Here is an 18,162-nt window from a genome sequence, read left to right on the forward strand (position 1 = left end):
GTTGCGTGTTTTTAGGGTCGCGTGCTATTATTTTAGAGATTTTTGGCGATCAAAATTAGCGATAGCAATTGTTGGAATCCGGCTGCAGATCTTAGGAACACTATGTAATATAGTCGCTTTCGCGTTTCGAGTTCGGCGCGGCGATAGAAGCATGTAGGGTTGTCCCTCCAGTAAAGATAGCAGAAATGGAACGCAAAGACCACATGTCGATAGATGTTCCTTTGATAGATGATCTTAAGGCATGGTTAAGTATGTGTTCTTTTTCCTATGCCTTACCCAGCTTTCCACACGTTACGGCTATATTGGTGCATTTCTTTGCATGATGGAAATCATCGTATCGCCTGTACCAAAGATTGCGATGTGGTAGCGAATTATACAAAACTTATGCTCTTTGCAAAGGTGAAGGTGGTTCTCTATTGAGAAATACACCACTTGAAAACACGCTATCAGCGCATTCCTGTATCTGAAGTAATTCTGTACAGCGGTACCAGAAATGGAACTTACGCTAGGGCGGTGTAGGTTAGGGTTTAAGTCGGTAGCTTTCAAACTTCCTCCACCGAAGTGTAAACTCGAAAAGATTAGTAATAGAAACCTGTTCCGTGGGTTGGCGCATTAGTAACACATTGCTACAAAAAATAATGCAGTAGAAATATCTGGGAGGTGATGTTAATTTTCTTGTAGGTATTGTCTTAAACCGGTGAAAACTGAAAATCGGCTGAAAGCCAACTAATTTACAGCCATCTAAGTGCGAAAGGGTACGAAAGACTGGTTTTTTTTAACCGTAACTCGAGATTTTGGGAACGTTTGGAATGTTTTATATTTCGATTCTTTTTTTACTAGATAAGACCTACAAGAAAAATAATATCACTTCGCAGACATTTTGGAATGTCGTACGGTGTAATTTTTCTCCGCTATAAAAAAGGACCACTCTGAAAAAGTTAAACGAAAAATTACGTTTTCTTGACTTTTCCGCTGATGCTTAAGTCATAAGGTCCATCTGGCGCAGTTGTTGTGTTCGCTGCTGCAGCGGCGGCAGCGGCGGCTGATATACCGACGGTGGCATTCATGACAGCCGCTGCGGTGAGTGCGTTGAAGCGCGCTTTGAAGATATCGGTGAAGGCTCGCTCCTGAAGAGCCACAACCGTGGCTGCAGCTGTTGCACTCACGTTTGGCGTATTGCTCCCTGCAGCATGTATGCCATATGCACTGTTGCTGCAGTTGTTGTTATTTTTGCTGTTGTTGGTAACATTAAATTGAGTTTGATGATGATGATGGTCCTGCTGCTGTTGGAGGGCATACTGTTGTTGCTGGTGGCTATTTTGGTGGCCAAGGGTCGCTTCGGACGCTGCCGACGTTGCTGCCGTCGCCTCTGTAGAATGATTCGTCAGTCCGCCTTCACGCTGCTTGCCGGATTTCTCATCCTGATAGTTTTTGCCGTCATTGGCTCCATCTCTGACAGAGGTACTACTGCCACTGCCGTTACTGTTGTAGCACTGTCTGAGATTATGCGAATTTTGTTGTTCATAGAAGCGGTAAGTTTTAGCGACGTGTTTGGGCGCTGCAGGTTGGGTACCAATTGTTTCAATGCGGTGCGCATAGTTTGATTTGCGCCGACTTTTTGCAGCCGCCGCTAAACCATTCGCAGTCAGCGGAGGAGTAGGCGTAGTGGTTGGCGTCGACGACGATACCAGCGTCGGTGTGGAAGTAGATGTATTCACGGGCATTGGTGAGATAACAGGCGTTGGCGCCGTCATACCCAACACCAGCGAAGATAAACTTTTTTCAGCGTTGCCTTTAGTGGCATCGGCAACATTACAGGAATCAAATTGTGATGTTAAGTCAGAGTTTGAGTTTCCTGCTGCGGGAGCAGTCCCAAAGGAGTGTTGAGACTGTCCACCAACTGCTGAATTTAACTCTACATTGCGGTTTTGTGGTTGTGCACAGTTTCGTGACGTGGAGAGAGAATTCACGGAAAAGCCGGAATCGCGCATGCTCGCTTGTACGGTCAGAGCAGCACATTCCAGGATTATTTCGGCAACGGTTAAGGAGCTGTCATTCACGCAATGGCCGCGATTTTCTGGGTGCCAAAAACAGATGGGTGACGCTGGTGTGAGACATCTGCTGACATCCCCGCCAGTTGGTATAGAATTTCCGCTCATTTCCTCGCGCCATTTTTCACTACTGTACCCGAGCTCTTTGTCCTCTTTGTGGTTGGCACCGCAAGTGAGACCTTCATCAAGTTCCAAATTGTTTTTGCTTTCTGTATCATGGTTGTCTTTCTCAACTGCGCTGTCATTGCCATTATTTTTACATAAGGCTTGGACGTATTGCTCTATCTCGTTCTCTATTTCCACCAACGAGCGTCCTAACTTCATGCTAGACTGTTTGTTATATTCCTTGACATCTGCTGCCTCCCTGTTAGCCCCTTCGCAGTCTTCCTTGTGCATAAGCTCAGTCTTGATGTACGCGAGGGGCGGAAGTGGATGCGTTTCGACGGCTGCTGACATTGCTGCTACTGCCGCTGATGTTGCAATCTTATGAGCCACAAAACTGGACGGGCATTGCCGCTGCTGCGTTAGCGCTTCGGATGATTGCAGTCGACACATGCCGCGTTCATAATAAAGCTTTGCACTGGCGCATTGTCGCTTTAATTGGTTGATCTGTACTTGAATGCAGTCGATTAGTTGTTTCCGTTGCTGCATATTCACTTTGACTAGCGGAACGACGCGTGACAATCTCTTGACAGAAGTCGAGGAGTTCGGCGCCGTCAGCTCAACAAAGTTCATGCTCTGTGCTAGAAACTGATCGAGGTGCATTTGAGCTTGTGATAGCGACACTTCTTGAGCAGACAGTAACTCTTCGAAGCTTAGTTTTGTGCTGGTAGTGGCGGTAGCTATATTTGAGGTGGCCGCAGTGTGATTGTAGGGATCATCACTACCGATTTCGGAGAGTAAATCTGACGACGCTGAGTGATGATTTGGTCTGTTTTCTGGCTGATCACAGTTCATCGTGTGATGGGAAGCGTTACTATTGTTGTTTCCCTCGCTGTTATTCGCTACATGATGCCGATTGTTGTTGCTATAGTGCGTCCTCGGTAGCGCACTGTCTGGTTGGAAGCCCATTTTCGGGCCGCTTGACGCATAGTCTATAAAGTGTAGCTCGCGTTCACGTAAGTGTTCTGACAGCGCTGGCGCATTGGCGCGCAGCAGCCGTGAGCATAAAATTTGCGTGGCTAACAACTGGCTCGATCTCTGTTGCTTTTGCAATTGTTCATCAGACGCTTGTGGTTCGTGCAACGTTTGTTGAAGAGGCTGCTTTAAATATATAGGCTCTTTGCATTCGCTGCCTGAGATGCCTCCATACAGAAATGGCGGAAGATTGTAGGAAGGGTTCTGTGCATGTGCATTGCTACTAGTGTTGATGATCGGTAGTAGCGGCAGCGGTAGTGGCAGAGACAAAGACAAAGGGATCGGCAGTTGTAAGGGTATCGGTAGTGGTTGCACATGAAGATGCGTCTGCGGCTGTTCTGCTACTGACGTTTTGTTTTTGTTGAAGGCGGTATCCATTTGCAAATTCGGCGCCACACCAGACGCGTTAGCTGCGGCCGAGAGTACCTGCAGTTGCTGATGGTCGTGGTGCCTCAAAAGTATTTCCGTTAATAACGTAAATGCTGCACTGGACACCGATGGTTGTTTCGAGAGCTCAGTTGTTGGCTCTATGGGTCGCAAATAACTGCTTAATGAAGCCGAAATTTCACTAGATGTTACAGGATTTTCCAAACGGATCCCACCGTCTGATCCGCCGTTATTGCGCTCAAGTCTGCTATTTGTTTCGTTACTAACTGTGTCATCTGCAGGCGTGGTCGAAAAAGAGAGATTCACGTCTGATAGGACTCGAGGGGCGTCCGCGTTCCGACGCTGGTAACATTTTGGAATAACTAAATCTGTGGAGAAAAGCCGGGCCAGCAGTTGACGATCTTTGTCCATTATCGCTGCTGTTGCGGGCTCCATAAAATCATTCGAAGGTAAGTGCTGACTAACAGAGTCATCGGCCTGATTACTATTCGTCTGCGGGATCGAGCAGCCATAGGGAGTTCGCGTTTGCGTCAAACGTGGGTCTGAACATGGATCTGATAATGAGGGCAAATGGTTTAGCATACCCTTCGGTAGGGCATCATTCAAAAGTTCGCTGTGCAAATACGTGTTTGTGTTCGAAGGAATCTTATCATCGTCGGCAGCTTCAGTTTCACCAACGCTTTTCACATCAAGGTTAGGGCTTTCGAGAGGGGATGCTGCGGACTCAGATTCATTGCGTGTTTTCATTTCAGTGTGCGCCGCCTTTCGCTGCTGTTGCTTAATGTGCTGCTTAGTAGGCATTAATTCAGCGGCGAACTCCCGTTTATGGGGATATTTCTCCAATATTCTGCCATATTGCACGAACGGCTGGTCACGTACCTCTGTCGCATCCGAGGCAAAAGTGAGGCTGTTATCAACAAACTCCGATTTATTTGTACCCGCAGCGCTTCCACAACCATACAAGCCGGGCGCCACTGGTGACACCACTTCCGCGATCGAAGTTCCAACCGGGGACAGCGGCAGTGAGAGTGTTGTTGCAACATTATGGTTAGTGTTCATGTCATTTAAAGCAGTGTGCAGTGCTCGAACGACGGCTCCATTCTGAAACGAAATCAGTGCCTGATCAGTCGAATGGACAGATTGGTTGTCGACTGTATCACAATTTCCACCGCTGCCGTTACTGGCATTTTTCCTGCCATCAGAAGTTGGCGAAACGTAGTCGGCCCCACCAATATTCAATGTCTTCACTGCGGTCATCGGCGCAGTATCAGCGTAAAGCTGCTCCTGATCTAAAGGCGCCGGACTAGCAGGCGAAGAAACATTGGACAGCGTACCTGTTAACGTGTTGGTTGTAGCGGCCGGGGTGACGGAAATTGACACGTGCAGTGATGAAGGTGATGGCGCCGGCGAGGGAGGTAACACGGCACCTGCCGTATGAGATGTTGTTTTGAGTCGTTTTTCTAAAGTCAATTGCTGCTGCAATAGGGACGACATCCGGTTAGCCAAATGCGCGTTTCACCACCGAAATGCCCTTTGTTGCGTATGAATTTGCTTAGGTTTATACTTCACTTAAACATTCTTTATACCTTTTTAGCTTTTTTAAACTTTGTGAACTCTTCGCTTTTGCTGAACGGAATGAGTTGACCATTATTACTTTCATTGTACGCACTGCTGGTATGTAAGTACTTGACTGGATCCGACTTTACTGTCACTGTTTTTTTTTGTTTTGTTTTGTTAGTCGCTTTGGCTTTTGTTGATTATACGTGTTCGTTTGTACAAGAGAGTGTCTGCGAAGCAACAATTTACCATGAGATTTTCAATAAATATATCTATAATTCTTAGCGCACGTATTTACAGCATTAACAAACAAGTGCACACAATTTATAATTTTGAAATTTCCATTAAGAAAAAATACACAAAAAAGCACCAGAACAACACGGCATTTACTCGTTTAGCCGAAGATAGTTTGAATTTGAGTTTTGTTGGTGTAAATCGTTTAATAGTGTTCATTTCACAAATCTCTCATACACACACACACTCGCAAGCATATACGGCCAAGACCCGGTAGGAAATATTCCACCAATCCTAACTATGAGCTGAACAATAATTGTATGCCTTGAGTGGGATTTCGTCCACAGTACGACGTTCCCATAGAAACTGCGGCCAAAAGTGGTAGCAATTCTAAATGTCGAAATACTACCACGCCCTCAGCTCTTGTGGGCGTAAATAGTAATAACGATGCAGATAATGTACCAAAAGCTAAAAAAATATTTAGGTAGGTACCAGGTACCAGATATCAAACCCCTCTCCTCGTCAATATATAGCATTGATCAGACTAAACTAAAATCGTGGGGTATTATTTTTAGCCACCATAACGCCACACATTCCACGATACGATGCGAAATCTTTACTTGGTGCGGGATTCATGCTTCATTGCCAAAAGTAAATATTATTACGCTACAATAATAATAACAAAGTGTAGTTTAGGAAGTGCGTGCCTAGAACTATAAAAGAATTCCAAATAATTTATAGAATTCATAATAACAACCACCCTGTGAAGTTGAAATAGCGGCGAATCAGCCACACCTGATGTGAGTAGGTTGAAAGCCTATAACTTTTACCGCTTAAATTATGTTCCTTTAAGGTTGAAACTATAAAATTGCAACTTAAATTTAACTAAGTGCCTCTTAAAATTTACTTCTAGTAGTCTAGTTAGAAAAAAACATTGTTGTAAATACATATATATGTGAAATGTAAAGATATATCGATTTTCTTTACAATATATCAAAAATAAAATTTTGAATATTCAGTAATCAAGTTTATCAACTTAGCAAGTATTATAATTTTTATCTTCCACCTTAATTTTCGGAAAGATCGGTCTGTTTGAAAACTCAGGGCCCGATGCTCCACCGCCGTGTGAATAACTTGATTATGTACTAACTTAAAATAGTTTCGACTTAAGTGTTAATAGCTTTAAGATGCTTTTTACTCCCCTATAAAAAATGGACATAGCAATATTGCACTCTAAACTAGCTAGGGTTATACTTGTACATATGTATACTTTTTTATTTTCGTTTGTAAATTTAAAAAATAAAAATCTTTTTGAGGTTTAAATTTCATAAAAATTTAAGCTTAATTTTGGATTGTTTTTAAATGCCAATTAACTTTCGTTGGTTTTCAGATCACCCTTTTGTTTACGTTTTGTGCTGAATAGTTGCATCTCCCATATTTAAATAGCTAATATTGGTAATTTAAGTACAGTTTAAATATGTGATCTGAAAATGAATTATTGAAGTTAATCAACAATCTCTACTTACATCAATAGCATCTGAAATTGGGACTGAATCTATCGAAGCGAGAAATCTTATCTTATTATATTAAACGAGCAATTCTTGTATATATATATGTATATATATCCATAGGGTTCTCGGAAACGGGTCTAACGATTTTGATGAAATTTTGTACACAGATAATGTTTTGGATTCTAAGGTTATCTGAATAGGAATTATTTCCGAGAAGACTCATATAAGGTTGCCTATTATTAAGGTTACCTATTTGAAATTAGTTACAAATTGATTAAAACATCATAATATGGGTATCAAATGGTATGTATTTTAAAGATATTTAATTCAAAAATATTTTTAATAAGGTTGCCACCTATTTTGATAATAGTGTAAGGTTGCCACTTATTTTCGATTCTACACAATTTATCTAAAACATCGCAATATGGATATCAAATGAAAGGTATTGTTGGGAACTTTGGTCAGAAATCAGGGTTGCTACGCTTCATAATTTCAATCAAATTCTTTTTATGTATACATAGTACATATACGATCAAGATATGTACCATTCATTCCAGCGTATTTCGGAATAGGGTTTCCACTTAAATTTTTTGTTTATTTCTATAATATTTTTTAAAGCTATGCAAATCTTGAAAATTTTAAAAAGTATATGCACTCCGGGCAAAGCTCGGTCAACCTGGTACTGAATATTATGTTCTAGGTTTTGGATGCATGAGAAATCATATTGGAATCATTTACTGGGCTTAGGGCTAGTTTTTCAGTGCCAGTTTAAACTTAGTTTAAGTAAACTGAGTTTAAATTGAACAGCAGTTTAAACCGGCCACGGCCGTGCACTGAAAAACTGGCCCTTAAAGGTAGACCGTTCCAGTTAATTCGGTGGCAAGCCGTTTCTTGCAGGTATATGGCACGGGTATTTTTATATACAGATATATATGTATATGTAAGTAAATAGTGTTCCGATTCGTATGGCCCCACATGCATGCAAACATGCGAAGCTGCAGGGAACGTCATGCAAAGCTGACAAGCAAAGTGATTTAGGGCCGTTTTCTCAAGTAGGTTTTAAAATACTTGCGTTCCCCAATTTTTCTGGGTTAAAACCTGTAAAACTGTCAAAAGGCAAAAGAAGCCAGAGAACCGAGTACGGGAACGCTTCCTGGTAAATTCCTGTTAATTCTTGCAACGTTTTGCGAGTTAGGGAACGCAACTAATTTATCTGTCCTAGTAGCGGTTTCAACGTGACAGGATTTTGTTTGCAACCCCGCAGAACCTAAGTGACCATAGTCAATAATTTATCACTAGGCCAACGCTCGCTGTCGTTTGTAAGAGTGTGCCAGAAATGAGCCACATATATGTATATATCGTCGTTTAAAGTACAAAACCGCGTATCAGGAAAATGCAAAACCTCGGTTGTGAGGTTGCCAAAATTTTATAGGAGAGAGAAAACTTTTTCAAAACGGTTCTCTTTTTTATCCCTGATTATCTTTTCTTCTTATGGTTAAGTATCGATATAGTAGTATGAACGGATAAGGGCTCGATGCCAGGAGCTTCCGGTGAGTAAATATCTTTTTTGGCGCAAATGTCAGTTACGAGGTTTTACAGAACCACGATCCGCCGTTTTGTACTTTAAATGACGATATGTAAGTATGTCTATGTATCTTGCTGGTAAAGATTAAAAACTGTTTTCTAAACTTATTTCTGAAATTTAATTACTCATATGCGCGTATACATATGCACATACATATGTATGTATGTATATCGTCGTTTAAAGTACAAAACCCCGTATCAACAAAACGCAAAACCGCGTATCAAGATAATGCAAAACTGCGTATGTGAGGTTGCATAAATTATTTTCTAGAGAGTAAAGACACTCATATTTCAAGATGATTCTCTTTTTTATAAAGCAATCGCATTTTTGGCTAGTATATTTCAGGACGAATGGATAGGGATTGGGCCAAGAGCAAATCCGATTTTTGGCAGCAAATGTCAGTTACGCGGTTTTGCAGGATGACTAAACGCCGTTTTGTACTCTAAACGACGATATGTATCGTTATAAATTCTTCCATGAATAGATATCTGAAACAATGAATGATTACAGTTTTCGCAGATGCATATTCATATATTTTGTATGTACCTATATACATACGCCGAAGAGCATTTTGTGCCCTTGCAACACAATTGATTACGGAGTTATGTTGATAGTTTGGTGCTCCACTTTCTCGCAACAACTACCCTCTAGGAAATGTCGACATGTATGGATACGGTGACCATTCGTACCGATTTTGAGAAAATATCTCCCTGAATATTTTTTAAAAGTCGGGACGTATAAATCCCGATTTTAAGTGTTTTATTTATTAATTTAATAAGAGTCTCCCTGTACTCTGGCCCAAAAACCCATTTTTCGGACAAACGTAGCAGTACTTTCGTTATCACAAAGAACATTGCATATGATTATGGTACAATTATTACAAGTATTGTCTTCCCAGAGAGCGCATATTCCGATCTGCCTTAGTTACAAAACAACTGTGTTGCCCCCAATAACAGGCTCACGATAAGAGAAAATAGGGACATTTCCAAACGCCATATATACGTGTGTACTTTTCTTAAACAAACCGCTTTGCATAAAACTTAGTTAAATGGCAAATACCGAAAATAAACGCTTCCTTAGTAAAATTCAAATTTTTCTATTTTAATTGTTTTTTTTTTTGTTTTAGATGAAATTTTACCACGTATACGTAATTTATATAAAAACGCCTTTCAGTAACTGATTCAACCATATCAACCATATCTTGGGCTCCAACTCATGAACATTACTTCGTTTATTTATTGTACAAGTATTTTTTTAACGTGAGCCACATTTTTTCAACACAAAGAAAATAGAAAATTATAAAAATAAAATTAACGGAAAACAAAAAGCAAAGCCAACTAGAATTAAAGAAATCAACATGGAATCGCGTCAAAATGAAAACAAGGGAGCACGAATTTCGCGAGGAAAACTCTCTGGGAAGACAATACCTGTGAATAATTATATCGTGGCATATGGTCAAGAATGAAAGAATACGAGATTGCGCATTCCTGTGCGACGTCACGATCGCAACGAATAGGGGAGATGAAGGAGAGTATTGTGTTCATCTACAGAAAATTGAAGATTGAACAAACATTTAATAGTATGCCTAGAAAGAGCGCAATAAAGTAGGATTTTTGTTCACAGAAATCTGGTCGCCGTATCTATGGACCTTCAGAACATATGCAAAGTTGCAAGATACAAAATTTGCAGCGATAACCTAAAAGTAAAACCTAATCGCTTACCGTTATCAAACTTTTATTAAAATATGAATATTTTTAACATTTTTTATTTAGAGGATGAACCTGCACACATTATGAACGCCCTAGGACCTTGGTTTGATCCAGGGATGGGTGTTATCAGGAAAATGAATAATTGAATAAAAAATAAATAAGAATAAGTTTTCATTTATCATTCCAACAATTTTGAATGACGAATAAATTTTTATTCTTCATTCAAGCACTTGCGAATGATGAATAAAAATTTATTCATAATTTCAAATAACGAATAAATTTTTATTCATCACTCAAGCACTTTCGAATGATGAATAAATTTTTATTTATCATTCAAGTAATTTCAAATAGCGAATTAATTTTTATTCATCACTCAAACACTTTCGAATCATGAACAAATTTTTATTTTTAAATTTTTATTCATCATTCAAGTAATTTCAAATAACGAATAAATTTTTATTCTTCAATCAAGCATTTTCGAATGATGAATAAATTTTTATTATAAGCATGAACATAAGTATGTATGTACTTATTTAATTATCTATATATGTACATATATAATACGTGAAGGGATTTTGTGTCCAGGTCACCAGATCTTTTTAAAAACTTATACTTATATACATGCAATAAATGAAAAATTATGCGTTATTCAGTATTAGTTACTTGAATCATGAATGAAAATTTATTCTTCATTCGAAATTACTTTATTTATTCGTTATTTGAAATTAATTGAATGAAGAATAAAAATTTATTCGTTATTTGAAATTATTTGAATGAGTGAATAAAAATTTATTCATCATTCGAAAGTGATTGAATGAAGAATAAAAATGTATTCGTTATTTGAAATTACTTGAACGATGAATAAAAATTTATTCATCATTCGAAAGTGCTTGCGTGATGAATAAAAATTTATTTGTTATTTGAAATCACTTGAATGAAGAATAAAAATTTATTCGTTATTTGAAATTACTTGAATGATGAATAAAAATTGTTTCATCATTCGAAAGTTCTTGAATGAAGGATAAAAATTTATTCGTCATTCAAAATTAGAAAAATTATGAATAAAATTTTATTTTTTATTTGAATAATAATTCATTCACGCACATCCCTGGTTTGATCCCTGGTCGGGGCAACATATAAATTAGAAAAAGTTTTTTCTAACAGCCGTCGCTTCTCGGTAGGCAATGACAAACCTCCGAGTGTATTTCAGCCATGAAAAAGTTTCTCATGAAATACAAAAAAAAGTGTATTCGCCAAAATATAGGGGTAGGCGCTCGGAATGTTATCAATTAAACATGCTATAATTTTGTCTATTTTAAAAATATCATTTTATCATAAAAACATGTCAAGTTTTAAGAAAAGATGATAGAATCGATTCGGTCCGGGGTTGCGTCACATGCTGCACGAATGTGGTCTAATGAAATTTTATCCCAGGGGAGGTGAAGAGCACTCTTCAATGTGTTTACTTGTCCTCGAGAATGGACCATATGGAAAAATCCATAGGACTTAAGTAAGATGAATATGGTGTCCATTGTTGTGAAAAAATGACCGAGAAAATTGCGGTATGACTTCAGCTTCTTCCGCACACATAGAAAACTTACATATGTTTTATTACTACCAGAGCCAATGTGTACCTACACATGTATGCAAATAGATCGAAACCGATTTATCGTCTGAAAAGCCAGTGTATTTTCGTAGCTTGGTCTTTTCAGCCGGCCTGAAAATATTAGTATGTACAGACTAAATATTCAAATGCATAACACTTTTCTACAAGAAATCATTTATACAAACGAATATGCGAGCTTTGAACTGAATAGGAATAGGAAAAGCTTGGTTTGCATACTTTTGTCTACGCATACTGTATAAAAGTAACGTATTTCAGAGGCAGACAGGTACATTTGTAAATTTTTTCTCCATCACTTTGGCGTTAACCTAACACCTTCCGGAACACCATCTAATAAAGCAACCCCCTTAATCAATAGCTACAAGTCTGACCTCTAATTTGGTATAAATTACGTAGCGATAGAATATTACACATATGTCAAAAATATTTCTTCTCAGTTTAAACGGACACATGACTTGGTTCAAATGACTTCCCGCCACACAACGGTAGGAGGTTTAATTGGGTTAAAGCCTGACACTGACGGTTTTGTGGTTGGGCTTTCGATGCTTACTTTAAGAAAATTTATACATATACACTATACGTATAAAAATAAAACTGACTGCCCATGAGCTTTTCCAACAAGGTACATACATACCTACAACAGTATATTTCTGACAATATTTACACGCACTGAATGCAGCTTACTAGCATGCACTGTTGCCAACTTAGTGCTTTTCACACTAAATTTAGTGCTTTTCTTAATTCAAAACGCGACAATTTTTGAGTTTGGTGCTTAGTGCGTTTTTTGGTGCTCTACAAAAATGAAAACAAAATCAGGGTACAATGACAGTCATAAGCGAAAGAGCATATGTTTATCAATAATGCCAGAATTGTTGGGACCAGGAATCGAAATTTAGACCATTAGTTTAGGCTGAATTTGTTATATTTTTAACAAATATTAAAAAAAGCACCAGCATCTCCTAACAGTAAAATGAATAACGAACCTTCGACCGCCGAGCAAGAAACATTAATTTTTATTAATTTGTATCGGCATACCTACAATAAAATTTTGTGTGCATACAAAGTCCATTAAATCCTCCAATAAAAAATTTGGTGATTTTTTTCGAGAAAAAACGCGACTTTTTGGGTTTTAGTACTTTTTCAAATTCAAAACTTGGCAACACTGCTAGCATGCATTGCAGAGTTTGCAATTATTCAAATGAGAGAGCGGTAGCTTAGGTGGAAAACCTCAAAAAAAAATTCTCAATTTGTTAAATCTCTTTCGCTCTCTATATTTCTTTTGTTTGCCTATATTTTCACCCTGTTGCTTTCGTGCTTGACTCACCCACTGGAAAAAGAGGCAGTGCACATCATGATGCAATAATACAAGGTGGTATCCATTATAACAGCGCGATTTGACACTGCCTTAGCTCAGTAGAACGAGAAGAAAAACGGGAAGAAATTAAGCCCCATTTGGGGGAAAAATATAAAATTTCATGAAATGAAATAAAATAAGATAAAATACCTTTTTAAGAAAAAAATGTGTATACTGAGAAAAAATAAAAAAATATTCAACTATATTATTAGGCAAAGAATTGTTAAAGACTGTTAAGGCAGTCAATATGGCGGAATTAGAGCCAACCGATAAATCCTTGTATTATTGCATCATGAGTGCACATTGCCACCAGTGTTGCCGTTTTAGCCCTTTGGTGGCTAGATTTAGCTACCATATACTTTTTTTGGCCACATAAATTTAAAATTGCGCCTAACCCTTTGGAGAATTTATTCATACTGGGCATGAAAAAGTTGCATATGCTTAATTTGATCTAATTTTATTGCATTTATGTAATAGATGATTTTTTAAACTAAAAAAGACTGATATATATACATATATGTATTGTATGTTCCTTACGTTTTTATACATACATACTGCAAAAGTGTTAGGGCTGTTTTTTAACTTATCTATTAACGATTTAACTGAAGTTTAAAATAGACAAGTTTACGGCCCTTAGGGCCAGTTTTTCAGTGCCAGTTTAAACTTAGTTTAAGTAAACTGAGTTTAAGTTGAACAGCTGGCTGATATTTGATTGGCTGATCTTAGTTTAAACCAGCCAGATCGGGCGTTTAAACTTAGTTTAAGTAAACTGAGTTTAAGTTGAACAGCTGGCTGATATTTGATTGGCTGATCTTAGTTTAAACCAGCCAGATCGGGCGTTTAAACTTAGTTTAAGTAAACTGAGTTTAAGTTGAACAGCTGGCTGATATTTGATTGGCTGATCTTAGTTTAAACCAGCCAGATCGGGCGTTTAAACTTAGTTTAAGTAAACTGAGTTTAAGTTGAACAGCTGGCTGATATTTGATTGGCTGATCTTAGTTTAAACCAGCCAGATCGGGCGTTTAAACTTAGTTTAAGTAAACTGAGTTTAAGTTGAACAGCTGGCTGATATTTGATTGGCTGATCTTAGTTTAAACCAGCCAGATCGGGCGTTTAAACTTAGTTTAAGTAAACTGAGTTTAAGTTGAACAGCTGGCTGATATTTGATTGGCTGATCTTAGTTTAAACCAGCCAGATCGGGCGTTTAAACTTAGTTTAAGTAAACTGAGTTTAAGTTGAACAGCTGGCTGATATTTGATTGGCTGATCTTAGTTTAAACCAGCCAGATCGGGCATTTAAACTTAGTTTAAACCACGGCCGTGCACTGAAAAAGTGGCCCTTAATATGTTTCATTTGTTAAATAGCCTATCAAGTCGATTGACCGTGTATGTTCTTGTGGTGCGATTGTACCAGCATGCTGGTGTCGTTAATGGTGAAATTAGCTCAATTTTCTATGTAAAAAGTATTTCTTGCACTATATGAGTCAAAGCCGTGTTTGTGTAAGATTAAGTTCACGATATTGCAGTTGTGAATTACAAAAACAAACAATGTTTAACAAAATGCTAGAAAAATTATGAAATTTCGGCTCTAATCATTCCGATCTTTCCTCGATCTCATTTGTAAAGAAATAAATATTGTACCAGCATGCTGGTAAGTTATATGCTTCGAGCCTGATGGTACAATCACTTGATGGAAACAGCAAGCAGCTGGTACAAAAAGGGTTTTTGCTCGGATAAAATATTAGCTTTTTTCCAAAGTTCATTGTTTTTATATACCATTACTCATTGAAAATGTTTACGTGTATACTTATATATATATATGTAAGTAAAAAATTTTAGCTACCATTTTAAGCCACAAGTACTTTTTTTAGCTCTTTTTTAGCCCTTTTTTAAAGGAATTTGGCTACCACTAAAAATGCTTCGCGGCAACATTGATTGGCACTCGAAATTTTGATTGATTGTTCGAAAGATTTCCACTGGTCGCAGAGATTAGAAGATATGCATCCAAGACTGGGTTGGGTCCAGTGCTGCCGCGCCCGAAAAATAAAATTTACCAAAATCGTTAAAAAAATAACAAATTCCGTTAAAATTAAGCAACACATTTAAGGGTCTTAATAAAATGAAAATAATTGGAGTTACTGTTGGTTTCTTTCCAAAGCTTGGCAAATTAATAATAATAATAGATTGACGCTTACACATATGTTAGTGTTTGTCCGAGCTTCTCCTACGATTTGTGGCGTGCACCTCGATGTTGTCACAGAAAGCTGTTTTTCATGTCACACAAAGGGGAGGGATCTACAGTTTTGCGCCAACTCAGAACGACGATTGTATTTTTATGAGAAGTTGTTTTTCATGGCAGAAATACACTCGGAGGTTTGCCATTGCCTGCCGAGGGGCGACCGCAGTTAAGAAAAACCTTTTTTCTACATTTTTTATGCGATATTGCTTTCACTAGGGCTTGAACCCGGGCTCTGCGGAGTGGAAGCGCAGTAAATAGTAAGCAAGTCAGTAAGGATTTTATAGTCTAACAGTTTCTTAATTTGAAAACTACTAAACATCCTTTCAGGCTTTCAACATATGTATACTCCTTTAAAATTTAAAAATTGATTGAAATGGTAAATCATCTGGCTATGAATATTTGACGAAAATTATCCTTTTTGACTGTTTTACATAATCAAAAAATTTAGCAAATCGAAGAAAAATTTAAAATTTTATCAACTTGCAATGTTGTGTGTCCAGACAATTGGAATGTTGTGTGTCCAGTCACTTGCACTGTTGTGTGTCCAGATAGCTATAAAACCTTTGCTTTGCAACCGTTAACATAAACCATTTATGAGATTGAAAATGAAAAGCGTGGGCGCATGTAATAGACCTGAATTGATATGAAGTGTAATATATGTATGTATGTGGATATATGAATAACGACCGCTTAAAATCGATCTCAAATTTGTACTTTCTCTGTAGAAATTTTAGGTCTATGTTATGTAGTTTGACTATTGTCAATTAAATCTAATGTTTGTATTGCATGCGGCACACGTTTTTCGTTTTCAATCTCATAAATGGTTTATAATAACTTTTGCTAAAATTTCAAAATCAAAAGTTATCAAAACAAATTCAATGGGACTGAGAAATATTATTTTCTACTTTTTAGTCCATTTATAAAACCGTTGTATATTAAAAAGTTTTTTTTTATATTATTTTTTATATTCAGAGTGTTCAGTTAACAAGAGTTTAAACTAGCATCCCCTGTCTATACTACATAGTAGCTCTTGTTAAATTTAAATTTTTGCCGTAGAATATGTGTTACGTTTCGGTAGTGATTCCATGCTCAGATTTTGTAATTGAAAGTTTTAGAGCTGAACTAAAAACGCTTTCTGAACGTGAAGTAGAGAAGCGATTTTTTTAACGTAATTTACTTTAAAATACTTCAAACTAACCTATAGATTTATTTTTATAAGTAATCATTTCGTTTTCTGTAGTAGAAATTCCGCCCAATATTGACTTATTTTAGGGTAAATTTTGAGACTTTGAAGTGCTATGGCAACTTAGATTTTGCTGGTATAACTGGTTTCCTATCGTTTAGTATATGGGCAGTATTGGTTTATATCTTCTAAGTATTTGATTAAAACACATATGTATATAGGAATAACTGATTTTCGATACATTTCATAATAACCTCACAAAATAAGTTAGGCTTCCTATACGTACATACCGATGCACGTATGTATGTACGAGTATATCCAACAGAAAGTGACAAAAGTTGAATTATATTATTTTAACTATGAAAAAGTCATGACGGACACGAAGAGAAATACGAAACCGAAGGGGAATGCAAAGAAAAAGACCATGATTTAATAATATAAGGTTAGATAATTATTGACAGCCGCGGTTTGACACTCCCTTACAAAAGGTTGCATTTACGAAGGACAGAGATAGGGGAAGAATGCAATCCCTTGCTGCGAAAATGGTAGTAGAAAAGTACGCAAAGTAGGCAATTAGGGCGATCGCTCGAAAAAGCAAAATTTCGGATAAAATATATTATCTCAAATGAGAAATGTGAAAAAAAAATTTTAACTTTTTTTTATTTTAATCTTCAATCGTAACCATTTTTAGGCTTGCACAAGATTATTTATAGAATAAGAAATCGTGTAAAACTCTTCGTCAACGTGAAAAATTAAAACAATGGGTATGTAGATACTATGAGTGTATGTATGTATGTCAAATCGAACTTTCTGATACTACTTTTTGTCTATTTCCGCGGTGCACGTATGTAGGAAATTTCACTTTCAACAGTGTAACCAGGCATTTCTATGCGCATAAAAATTTTAATGACTTGAAAAATATAATAAAAATTAAAGACATTTTCATAGCCGTTCATTACCGTTTTTATAAATTTATAATTGGGTGGTTCCCAAGGTGTCGTACTTATCGTATTGTTGTATGTTGTAAAGTTTTTAAGGACTAAATAAATGTTTAGAGAACTTGAAATCGCCATCAACTATTTTTTAATTGTGTTAAATTTCATAATAAAACTTTTATGTTAGCTTGCGAATTCTTTAAATATAGTTTTAGCCGTTTAAAGTTTATGACATACAACAGTACGACAGTATACAACACCTTGTGAACTCCCTAATTATAAGAGCGTATTTTATAAAGATGAACAAAGACACGCCAAGCTAGTAGAACTACGCAGTAACTATTTTTACTGTACGAGAACAAAGCATTTCTGTTGACGTCACGCAAATAGCTGATTCTATCAAATTCGCCAAGGAAAATAACGGTACTTCTGAAGACGCCACCTCGTGAATGTGCGGCGTGAACACTTGTCTGCATCGTTAGCGTAGCTCATTTTTTATACCCGAGCGCACTTGTGCACAAGGGTATTATAACTTTGTTCACATAACGGTTGTTTGTAACAGGCAAAACGAATCGAGATAGATATAGACAAATGTATACATAAATGATCAGAATGAAAAGAGAAATCGATTAAGCGGTGACTGTCTGTCCGTCCGTC

At 37.3% G+C, this 18,162-nt stretch overlaps 1 protein-coding gene across 4 annotated transcripts in view; it reads right to left on the minus strand.

Moving 5' to 3' along the window:
- Positions 1 to 18,162, minus strand: part of pan (transcription factor pangolin) — an 826,450-nt gene that overhangs the window by 205,508 nt on the left and 602,780 nt on the right. For 2 of the 4 annotated variants that reach the window (XM_017628130.1, XM_017628205.1), the window contains exon 1: positions 955 to 4,269. The exons of the other annotated variants lie outside the window; for them this stretch is intronic. In XM_017628130.1, the coding sequence (XP_017483619.1) occupies positions 955 to 4,157 (3,203 nt within the window). In that variant the 5' untranslated portion in view covers positions 4,158 to 4,269. Of the gene's footprint in view, positions 1 to 954; positions 4,270 to 18,162 lie in introns of those variants that run through there. 4 annotated transcript variants of the gene reach the window in all.

The sequence above is a fragment of the Rhagoletis zephyria genome, unplaced genomic scaffold (genome assembly GCF_001687245.7).
Source record: "Rhagoletis zephyria isolate East Lansing unplaced genomic scaffold, Rhagoletis_zephyria_1.1 Rzeph_scaffold_00004, whole genome shotgun sequence".
In the NCBI taxonomy this organism is placed as follows: domain Eukaryota; kingdom Metazoa; phylum Arthropoda; class Insecta; order Diptera; family Tephritidae; genus Rhagoletis; species Rhagoletis zephyria.